Genomic DNA, 12,020 nt, shown 5'->3' on the forward strand with positions numbered 1-12,020 from the left:
AGTTAGAACACTCAGCTGTCAGTGTTCAGCTGCCTTCTCTCTCACCGGACCACCTCAATGACTTTCTGTTCCACAGGATGTCCTAACAACCAGCTTCAGTCTGACATTGTTGTACATTATTGTTCTTTTGTCTGTGAGCTTTGCTTGTTCTCTTAACAGCACAGCCTGCTCATTAACCGTCTGTTTGAACTGCCAGCAGTCCACAGGGTGTGTGAGGTGATGAGCAGAGTCACAATTCTGCTGTCTCACTAACACACAAGAGTTGAAGTGAGGATTTGGTACTGTGAGCTTCTCGTGCTGCTGTCAGAAACGCACACATGCAGCAGTGCCTCTGAACATTAGAGGATATGAACATTGCTGTCAACACGTGCTCAGCGCAGCACTGTGCTGTGAAAGAAATCAAAGTGAACGTTTGACATGAAGTTCTGAATCACAGCGGTTCATGGCGGTGGAAGAGTTCCAGAGATGATCAGACACGGTAGGGGACGTAACACTGGCAGGCTGTGGTAATAGGAAGGGGCGGGGCAGAGCAGGGCATCACTAGTCTCTGACCTCACAAATGTGTTCTTTGTTAGCAAAAATAAATCGTCTGAAAGAAGGCACCGGTATCTGCAGCCGCAATGAAAGGTGGAGGAGCTTAAAAGAACAGGCTGATGCACACTATCTCACCAGGCTCTCTGTCACGCTCGTTGTTCTAAACTTCTAATACAAACCATCAAATCTGTCATTTCTGTTGGAAAAACAAGAATCTCCATCAGAAACCTTACTTCTGAGAAAAGTACGTCCTATAATGAGTTTTCAGTGTGTAGACGATGGAAGTGACTCTGGACCAGCACCGCTCCACTCAGTTTCATAGTCCGTCTTTGTAACACTGCTTTAAACACGTCGTACAAATGTAACTTACAGCTGGAGAAGCCCAGGACCTCTACAGTAAAGTCTGTTAGACATGTGTTCATGGACGCCCCATATATCCACAGTGCTCTTCCTCCTCCTCTTCATCTACAGAGCAGGAAACAGTTCCTATGACAGCTTCCTTGGTTGGAATGGTGTTCCACAGCTCTGACGCAGAGTTCCCCGAGTTCCCTACCTCCTCCACCTCCTCCACCTCCTCCCCAAGCCTGCCGAAGGTTAATGTGAGCAGGTCCACATCCCGGCCACCCCCCTCTTCCACCACCTTCCTCTCCTCCGTGTTTGGCGGGACTCGTCCTTCGGTCCCGCTGACTGAGCCTGATGAAGGTAAAGCATCAGTGTGTGTGCTCTGTGCTTTGTTCAGTCCAGTGTTGGAATGTGTGTCTGTGGAAAGCAAAGGTTCAGGCTCCGGGGGTAACGGATCTGACAAAGATGATGAAGATGAAGAGGAGGAAGAGAGGAGGTTATTGCCCAATCGCATTTTATAAGCTCCTCCTCTGCTCCCACCGGTGCTCTCAGTTCCACTCTGCCCATCGCTCTCATCGCATGTCTGGTTGCTCCTCTTTTCACCTGAAGAGGGCGCAGTTGGTTCAATGTTGACGAGAGAAGACAACAGGGACTTGCTGCAGGATGGAATGAATAGAAGCTCTTCAAAGTGATGGATGGACGTCTGAGACAGAGACACACACAACAGAGAGAAAGCACAGACTCATGTTAAAGCCAATAAGTGGAATCAAGCAGCTCGTTTATAAAGCAGATGTTCAACAGATGGAGCCTCTCCAGACAACTAGTCAGAAGAAGAATCAGGGACACTTGATCAAATGATGATGATTCTGTGCTCTGGTACGCTGTGACACATATTTTAAACCTTAATTATGGGATTTATGGAAACTAAAAGGCCGACGGTTAAAAGGCTACAAACACCTTGATTAATAGATGAGTCAATTGATCGGTAATCCATCCAGCATCGGCATAATGCTTAAGAAATGACTTCAGTGATCAACCCATACTCAAAACACCTCTATAGCAGTTCAATACAACAACTCTGACACACACTTCACATTTACAATGTCTGGAATGCTCATTGTGTGTTGTGACATTTGACAGAGCTGAAGCTGTATTTCTTCTGAGCCATGGAGCAGCATCGTCCCCACCAGTGGAAACGTTGCTGAATCACATGAAGTGCCGTCTGCTCCGGTGCTCTGCTGGTGAGCAGCCGGTAGCCTGGCGGCGCCCTGTGAGGGGAAGCCCCTCCACATCTCTCTGTGAGGGGAAGCCCCTCCACATCTCTCTGTGAGGGGAAGCCCCTCCACATCTCTCTGTCACTCTGCTTGACTTAAAGTAATTAATAGTGAAACATGAAACGCTGTCTTATTCTACAAGAAAAGTATGTTCAAATCCCCCTCGCATGAGAAAAACACCACAAATAAAGGTCAACTGTAGCCGACGCCCACACGCATCTACATGCCAGCACGCTGTAATAAAACGGCACTGATCAAGACATGAATGGAAGGTTTCAGAAGATGTTGCTGACTATCAACGTCATTTTCACAGAATTTGCATTAAAATGTTTCATGTTCAGAACCAGTGGTGGCATGAGGCTTTCTGTTGCTTTAGGTTATTAACGGAATCAAAGGATTCACTTATATTGAAGTTTTGGGGAAAAATAAAAATAAATCAGAGCAATGAAACAGGTGACCTGCCTGATGCAGTTCAGAGCGTCTGGAAACATTCAGAACGTGTAGAGAGAACATGAAGGAGAAGATCAAAGGTCGCTGGTGACTTGTTCTTTCATTACAACTTTATTGATGAAATTTATGTCAAGTAGTATTTCTAATGTGATTTTACTACCAATCTCACTCTATGTAAAGAAAGAAAGGACTGCTCTGGTTATTCTCCCAAGTCTTACTTATGAACTTCACACATGAGGGGGGGGGGAGTTTGAGGTTTCACTCGGTTTGGATTTGTTTTTGTGCAAAACTGACCCGACCAATAGAAAGCTAGGTATAGTGTGAGCAATGATCCCTGCCTCACTGCTGGTGTGTTCGCTTCACTTCTTGGAGCACATAATAGTGAAATGAAACGTGTATAACTGTCACTGTGTGGACAGTGGAGCATGTTACAGTCAGCACTAGTGGCCCAGGTAGCTGCTGCGTACACCTGTGACAATCTGTTGATGCCCTTCAGGAGCGGCGCCAGTCAGTGAAACACGGGCCGTGGTATGTGGATATGACAGCAGCAGCATCCTACAACAGTCCACAGCAATACCACCGACAATCAATATCCATATCATACCACGGCAGCCAGACCGTCACTCACAGAAACATGACCGAGCGCTACAGAGTTACCGCTCACTGTGTATCAAGCTAACAATAGCTGAGACTGAAGACGGAGCACTTTCAGCAAGAGCATTGTCACTTTAAGCTTGTAAGGGAACTACAAGACTACAGTATCGCTACAGAGAGGTAGAGAGCTTAACGTGGGCAGAGCTGGCATTAGAGAGCTATAGGCTTGCTCTCTGTGTGCAGCATTGGACCATGTGGTTGATTAATGGCGTCCTTGTCAGTGTGCACAAATAAAACAGTTGCTTTTAGTAACAGTTGCTGGGTAGATATTATAGAAAAAGTGGTAAAGTGGTAACGGTAGCCTGTCGATGTCGACAGGCTACATAATGAAGCCTTGATGGGTCGAGGCCCGTCAGAATGACGCACCATCTTCTTAAATAATGGACAGGCCCCGGTTCCTTGTGCACGTCGGGTTGAAGAGGCGGAATGCCGGCTGTGTGTTTCTATGACCTTCGGATAGATGGCACTTCACACATAACGTGTGTGAAATGGAAATCACGTATTGCAACTTGTACCACTTTCTGTGTCCACCATCTAGTGCTAGAGAACACGCGGATGATGTCATGTTGCATGTACATTTTATGTACATTGGATGATCTTTGTCACAAAAGGCTTTCTCCCTGTCCAATCACCTTCCAGGATTAGCGATGCCCCACCAACTGCTTTTAAGACTACAATTCATTGTATTACTTACCAGGACCAATGGCAGCGGCCTCCTCAGCAGACAAGTGAAACCAGTATAGACCAGCAGGGCCCCAATGACCACACCAAGCATCACCAGCAAACACAAGGTGGCTGATATCCATGGGTCTGCAGAGAGGGGGGGGGGGGGGTCACAGCACACGTTAACCCAGAGGGACTTGAAACAGAGCAAGCTCATCGGTATCATCAACAGTACTGACAACTACAAGTGCTGTGGTGATACTGATCCATGTTTCAGAGGTTAGTGTTCCACCATACTGAAAGAACTGACACAGCAATATTGTTTTTAAAGACCTTTCACCTTAAACTTTGCTACGTTTCCTCAACAGACCGAGTAGTGAGGCCACTCCTGTGGCTTCGTACTAAAGGTTGCGATCGAAGATGGTCTCTTAATAGAACATTTACAAATCATACTGTTTTGAAGATATGGAGTCTTCAGCTTTCAGAATCCGTAAACCAACGTATGTTGGTCTCATCACAAGTATTTTAATGTTCTTCAGTCTATAATAACGTGCTAGCTATCGGAAAATAGAGATTCCAAGCATTCGAATACACCTGAAGCCCCCGCATCAACAGGAAATGAAGAGGGTATAGTGTTTGAATTGTGTCAAAGACGTCTGTGTATCGTGTTGCAGAGATATCACGATCTACTTTGTGCTCAGAGGATCGGCAGTTCGATCCCCAGCTTGTCCTTTGGGATCATCCCAAAGTCCTCCCGTAGCTGTTCCTACGGTGTGTGAATGTTAGAGTCCTGATGAGCAGGTGGCACCTTGCATGGTAGTCCTGTCATCAGTGTGTGAATGGCTGAATGATGACATGTAGTGTTAAAGAGCTTTGCACTACTGCTCAGTTAGTTCATTCATATTATTCTATTTCATGGCAAATATTGTGCCTTTTTATAATGGATTGCTTAAATATACTTCTGCCGCTGTAGTGAACTAATGTCCCCTTGCGGGATGAATAAAGTATCTGTCTATCTATCCTTCAGTCAGCAGGCGGTGCTCAGCCTCGCACCGGGGGTCTGACCCCCACCAGATCAGCAAACCTTCTGTTATTGCCATTGCACAGGTTAGTCCAGCAGGCCACCGCCCCGCTGGGAGTCCCAGTGCTGGGGTTTGAGTTGTTACAGCTCTGCTAACAGAAGGTCTGTCTCGTCCTCTCCTCCCGGTGAGGTGGTCTGTTGGTCGCAGAGGACGAGACCAAGACCAAGCTTTTATTGCTTCTGCTCCATTCAATTTAATGAATAACCACAAACTATCAAAAGGAACACGGAGCGTGTAGCTCGCTGTTAGTGGCACAGTAAACAGAGATGCTAATGTACGCTGTAGGCCGACGCTACATGTGAAGATAAGACCGCAGTGTTGTTTTGAGCGGCTCTCAGAGTTCTAGTTTTGGTTGAATTTGACGTATTCTTGCTCTGCTGTACAGTAGTTGGCTTTTCTTTTCCATATCTTGTGCTTATGAATAAAGGCCTATACAGGTGTATGTAGGTGTTTTCACTTGTGCTCGACTGATAGCTCCCTCCTATTATTCTGTTGCACCTGTTTTGGTGGGATAACTGACCCTTTGGAGTCCACAGAGTTCCATCATGTAGTTCCAAACAGAGGGGCTACTGTATACTGGATCAGACCTAGTTGGTACGTGTTGTTTGGTCAAGTAGGAAAAGGAGAGAGAAGAGTTCAAACCCCAGCTCACTTCTCTCCTGTACAGCTGGCCAATCGTGACGTGAAGTTGGTGTCAGTGTCCGATAGTCAGTCTGAAAGTCTGATGAAGTGTAATGGCCCTTTAGCTCCATCCAACTCCTACCTGACTAGAGGCGGACTCAGCCAGGGTCATTGAAACCACCTTTGTGGGAGTGCAAAACCTTTCAACTGATGAGTAACTTGGAGAAACATTGACACAGACACAGTGAGCTGTACCTGCAGTATAGTGGCCAGGGGTGGAGGCACACACAGCTTGGCTGTAGTTGGACTCTCGAGACACCAGACCGTGTGAGAAGCAGACTGACACACAGTACCGTCTGCCAGAGGCCAGGTCCTTCAGAATCTGTCTGCTCAGAGACTTGGTGTGCTTAAAGAACTGCACACAGAGACACGCAGACACACGTCAGCAACAAGACAAACGCAGCGTTTAAACCACAGGAGCCTGTGTTTCACTTTGCTGTGGCGAGGTAAGCAATAGGGTGCTGCATTCAATACATCATTTTAAACTCATTCTAAACCACTTAACCTTCAACGCATTAACTGATCTTTTCATGTCAAAGAGGGAACACCAGGATGAAGGAAAGCATCCAGCTTTCACATCTAATGAGGTGAAACTAAAAAGGACAACACCTGCTCTCATAAAGCACCTACAAATATCACAAGATGTCCACAGACCTCCACTCAGTTCACTTATGGTTCAAAGCATCCAGTGTAGAAGATGTGGGCACTTTACTGAGACCAGTGGTTTCTAGATTTGTCTTGTGTTAGGTCAGCCTTTTAAAGGACATACAGGCGTTACTCAAACTGGACTTTCTCGTTGGCATCTTCTCACCTGTACCAACACAGCAGTGCTATCTTGAATATCCGGATAAAGATATGCATGTATAAACCTCTCACACTGTGTGTTGGTCCATGTACGGTACCTGAGGTTTGTCTGCATTGTTGCTCTTAATCCGGAGTTTGTAATTGAGAAAGTCATAGACCTCTCTGAGGTGCTCCATGGGAGGCTGGAGGTCCACACACAAACCCTCTGCACACGGTGTCACAGTCAGCAGCGGCAGGTCCAGGTGAGCTGCAGGACACCGGGACAGGGACAGAAGAGACAGTTTGGTTTCCGTCGCATGATGAATAAAAAACGAAGAAAGAAAAACCACCTTAAACATTTTGAACGACACATACAGCATTTGATTAACCATTCACAGTAAACAGGTTTATGGAGAGTCCTCTGAGGCACTAAATCCTGGTTCAACAGAAGTCTCTCACAACTTAAAGTGAAACACTTCAGAGAAGGTAGATATCCAGCGCTGTAGTGCGTTAGTGTTATCTTAAATGACCATTATTCACAATCTCTTTACAAACTTCCTTTCCCAGTATCAGCAGAAATACATTTAAAAACAAACAAACAGGCATTGCTTATTTGCTGTTCTCAGCATAACATGGCAAAAAGTAATAATTCATTCAAATTCATTGCAACCACAAAAACCCAAGACCACTTTGTGACCAGAGATATAATGTGGTTCTGCCATGAGACCAGAACTAGAGGGTACAGCAGACATGTGTGTGCAACAGATTAAGAAACAGCAGTTTAATCATGAGATTGTTGGCCTGTCATCATTCAGAGACACCAGGGGAAGAGGACACCCTGTCACAAGACATCACCACAGAGAGAACTCTGAAATGAATAACTCGTAGCAGCAGTAGTAGAGGAATGTATTATAGGGCAGGGATGACCCACAGAACTCTACACGCTTTGTTCGGGAAAGCCGGAACCAAGAGACACAAGTGAAGAAGCTATTCTCTGCTCCAACGCAAAATAAAGAAAAGATGATGTCTCATCTCCATCATCCGTCCCCATCATTCCAAACATTCTAGCTTCAACACAGTGCCTCTTACTGTCATTGATGGGTTTGAATCCTCGGGGAGAGGTGAGTGGTTTTGAGTCCTGTCCTTCCAGCAGAGCTGTAATCTGGGTAAAGTAGACCTGCTTTGGGTCAGAGAAGGCCTCCGTCAGGTTGCATAACAGTGGGTGCTGGACACGCTCACAGCCAACCACTGGCACAAAGGAGGTTCCCCTACAGGACCGGAGAGAGAGGAGAGAAGCAGACTTTAGGGCCGAGGTCTTAGAGAGACTGTCCTCATTAAAGGTCCAGAACATCACAGCAATGTCTCACTGCGCTATGATTTGGTCCCATTATACTGACGAAGCTTAGTAGCATCACCCTATGTATGAAGTCAACAATTGACTGAAATTAATTAAGTTCAATTGAATAATATCGTTTTCAAATTGAACTGGATACATTATAAATGATAAATACTCTAAAAATAAATAAATATTCTTCTCTTGTTTGAAGTAAAATAAGGGCTGCATTAAAAAAACAACTGACATAATAGAAACATCTTCTTCTTAAAATAAAGTACTTGATTTTGGAAAGATGAATATAACTGAATTGCTGAAGCAATTATAACTGAAGCAATTATAACTGAAGCTTTAAATTCAGTTCATTCATGTGTGAAGTGATGTCACCTAAAACATGATATTACTCTCATCAGATTGCATCTGTGGTTATTGAAAGCAGCTCTGCTCCTCTATGTTACATCATTAGTGGGAAGTGAATGAATCTGATGGATCGATCACATTGGGCTCTTGTTGGTTCTTCTTTTCGTCAAAGGATTTTCACTTTGTCTCGTAGTGAAGCTTCACATTGAGTCTTAATCATCATCACTGTCTCTGAACACATGAGACATGCTGGTTTTAAACTGCCCGGAGGAAGAATTAACCTATAAGAGTCTGTTCATTCTTGGTTTAAGACCACATTCTCTTTTTGGAGAACGTCATGTGAAATAACTTCTCTGACTCGTAAATCTCACTGAGGCAGCGCTGCATGTACGAATACATATCTGATGGGCTGAGTAGCACCAAGTGAAGTGATTTACAGCGCATGTAATTGATCGGTGTGCTTCCTGAACAGCTGAACGAGCCTTAGAGGCCAGAACATCTTTGGGTGTGTGTCTCTGTACACAATAAACATCTGACATCATTGTTCTGCTGTAACCCAAATGTAAAGTGACTGACTGTGTAGAGATTCCTTGGGACACTGTGTGTGTGTGTGTATGTGTATATATATATATATATATATAGTAAGTAAATGAACACGAACACAGATGAAACCCACGTTTCTGTGTTGACGGTGACATGGTAGTGGGCTCCTGTGGGTGTTCCTGGTCCAGGCTCCCATTTAAGGATGTGAATGAAATGGCTTGAGTCCATGGTCGCATTGACAGGCCGTGGGAGTTCACTCATAGCTGAAATACATACAAACAGGACATTAAATGCATCTGAAGTAGATTTATATTATATATGCACCTCAGTCAGACTTGATTTTCAACGAGTGACAGTCATTGTAAGCACCTTTGTGCTGAGCCACACTGTCCCATTCTGAGATTGGACAATATTAAAGGGGAACCCCCCCGATTCGGTTTAAACTGTCCGTGTGGGACATGAATGTGGGAGTGCACTGCTGAGTTAGTAGGGTATTCCGTTAAAGAACAGGGCTCGACACGCATGTTTTTATGTGAACACAAACATCTTTGATTCTAATAATGTTCTACCTCGTTTAAATGAGAGTTGAGCCCCGTTCTTTATGAATGCTTCTAGAAAAAACACACACATTAAAAAGTCTACTTTACAGTGAGCGACTAATGCACCACTGTGTTCTACCACTCGAAGGCCAACAGATTCAGCGCTGACCTTTGCTTGAAATCCACTTTTTAGAGCGCTGGATAACTTTTAACGGTTTTTTTTTAATTTATGCATTTCTGTAACAAAACGTTAATCTCGACCGAGGCTGAATGTTTGGTCTTCGGAGGAAGTGCACCCACTATGAGACAGATGACATCACGTGACCGTGTGCTCACCTGGCAGGACCTGAGGCAGCCACGCGAGCATCCACAGGAGACCAGTCATGACAGCAGCTCTGCTCCACCGCCATCAGCACCTCAGGACTCTGTCCACATCACCATCTGTCAGAAACACATCAAGTCACTTCCGCGACCTATGTATTCACATACGTCATGCAAAGTGACCAAATAGTTATTACAACTCGCTTTAGACAAAAGCATCTGCGAAATGAGTGATGAATGTGGGTATAGAACTGAACGGAGCAGCTTGCACTGACACCGTGTGTTACGGTTATTCTCACCGTTAATAAGCCAAATCACGGTCTGAGCTTGAAAAGTTAACGGCTCCTGTAATAGCCCTTAACTTCCACATTAGAACCACTGACAAGTGAGTGAGTTGCAAAACACTTTCACTTTGCATGTATGGCGTTTACGGCCCGTTTAACGTCACTTCCATTAGAAAACAATACAACTACAACGAGCCTGAGCTTCTACAGACAGATACCGCTGTCTGGCGTCACTCTGCCCACAGACGCCACATAACTAACTAACGCTAACTCCTCTTCTTAGACGCCCACTTGCCGGAAACGCATCTATCGCTAGCTAGCTAGCTAACGGACTAGCATGTCAACTAGTCAAAGCTTTTTGAACAGGTCAGAAACGCTACACAATGTTCACAACGTTCAATGGTATGTTTAAAATGACAGCGACCTGTCCTGAGATTCGTGTCCGTGTTTATCCACCAATTTCAGCTCTGGAAGCCAACCCATGGCTGTCCCATCACACAGCCTGTCTGTGGGACCTCATGGAGCGGATCGGCGCGTAGACTGTAGCCGCTCTTGATGCCTTCAAAGAACTGCAGTTAACTTGGGTTTTTATGACGGCGCGATGTGTTTTTTTGCAGACTGACTGGATACTCCAAAGACTGCACAGTCTCGTGTTTTTCGAGTTGCGGTAACACAGAAAACCCTAGTACAATTGTATTTTGCGCACTGTGGGGCCTGTCATTTTGCCTGCAGAGACTGTAGCTGATCAAATTCGTCCGACGGGATTTGAATGCAACATCTGCGGAGTTGATGAGAGGAAATCATGTGACCTAGAAGAAGTAGAGGGTGGCAGGAGAGTAACGTTCCCTTCACTGGATTCGTTTTCTTTCTTAAACCTGAAATCAGGAAAGCGACCGCAGCGGTTTTTTTATTTTTAACTTACCAAATGGTGTTATTAAGCCCCAAGCACGAGCGCCGGGCTGTGAAGCACATTTTAAATGGTGGAATGCAATTTCCCAAAAATATTTTTCCCATTGATTTCGGGCCAATCTCAATGTCCCCCTTAAACACTGAACCCCAGGGATTAGCTGACGTCACCTAGCGAATGGTCGAGTCTGAGAGGGCTAGACATTGTATAAATACGAATGGAACAGCACTTTGGGGCGAAATATCAAGTTTGATGACCAAAGCATGTTGGGATTTTATTTTTATGTTGTTTTACTGCCTGATTTGAACTCTTGCCGAACATCCATGTGCTTTGTTTACTTTTTCTTTTATACACCTCTGGGCCTTTACGGGAACAGACCTCACAGTCATTGAGTCTGTGAGTGTTGAGATTTAAAGGAAATCGTTCATAAAGTGTTCAACATCTCTACAAGAGAGCCCTCAAACACTCGACCATTTGACAGTGGGACAGCCTCTCTGGGTTTAGGGCTGTCCCACTGTCGAGTGTTTGAGGGCTAGCAGAGATTTTGAGCCCTTTAGGAACACTTTCCGTTGGTCGACATTTCTGCAGACTTTGCCCAAGGGAATTACCCACAATTCATAGAGTTGTGACGTTAAACATAAGCTTACCACGGGAAGCCAGGGTTTTCTAATCCTTATTAAGAAGACAAATTGGCCGCCAATTGTCAATGCAAAGCAGATCTTTGCTCGTCTGTAGTGGTTACTCCCCTGTGTAGTCCGGCTGTTCCATTTGTGTGGACCAGTGAGTGTAGTCATGCATTTAATGCTGCCAAGTCTCTCCTGTCTGCTCCCAACTTCTTGCGTCCTTTTAAGCTTGAAGTCGATGCTAGTGCTTCTGGAGCCGGTGCCGTGCTGTTGCAAGAGGGCGAGGGAGATATGTTCCAAACTGTGTGCTACTTCTCTGTGAAGTTCAAGCCCCACCAGCTGAACTACTCCAGCATTGTGAAGGAGATGCTAGACATGCTTCTATCCCTTCAACATTTTGAAGTGTATGTGGGCTCCGGTTGATCTCCGGTGACTGTATACACCGATCATAACCCTCTTGTCTTCCTGGCCCAGATGTACAATCGTAACCAGCGGTTGATGCGTTGGGCCCTGCTCGTCCAAGGGTTTAAGATCGAAATAAAGCACAAGAAGGGGGCAGACAATGTGGTGGCTGATGTTCTGTTCCGTGGGTGAGATCTTTTTGTTTTTGTTTTCATATAATCATGTATGGTGTAGTAATGAGGGTT

At 45.2% G+C, this 12,020-nt stretch overlaps 1 protein-coding gene across 1 annotated transcript; it reads right to left on the bottom strand.

The window, feature by feature from the left end:
• Positions 1–688: 688 nt before the first annotated feature.
• On the bottom strand, positions 689–10,398 carry LOC116395848 (interferon alpha/beta receptor 2-like). Its single transcript, XM_031870021.1, has 8 exons — positions 10,268–10,398; positions 9,575–9,679; positions 8,833–8,962; positions 7,553–7,731; positions 6,583–6,731; positions 5,876–6,035; positions 3,949–4,064; positions 689–1,579 (listed from the first exon to the last, which is right to left on the bottom strand). The coding sequence occupies exons 2-8, from the start codon at positions 9,621–9,623 to the stop codon at positions 953–955; spliced, it is 1,410 nt and encodes a 469-aa protein (XP_031725881.1). The 5' UTR covers positions 9,624–9,679; positions 10,268–10,398; the 3' UTR covers positions 689–952.
• Between the last annotated feature and the right edge of the window lie 1,622 nt (positions 10,399–12,020).

This window comes from Anarrhichthys ocellatus, unplaced genomic scaffold, assembly GCF_004355925.1.
Source record: "Anarrhichthys ocellatus isolate YVR2014 unplaced genomic scaffold, GSC_Weel_1.0 scaffold50, whole genome shotgun sequence".
Classification (NCBI taxonomy): Eukaryota; Metazoa; Chordata; class Actinopteri; order Perciformes; family Anarhichadidae; genus Anarrhichthys; species Anarrhichthys ocellatus.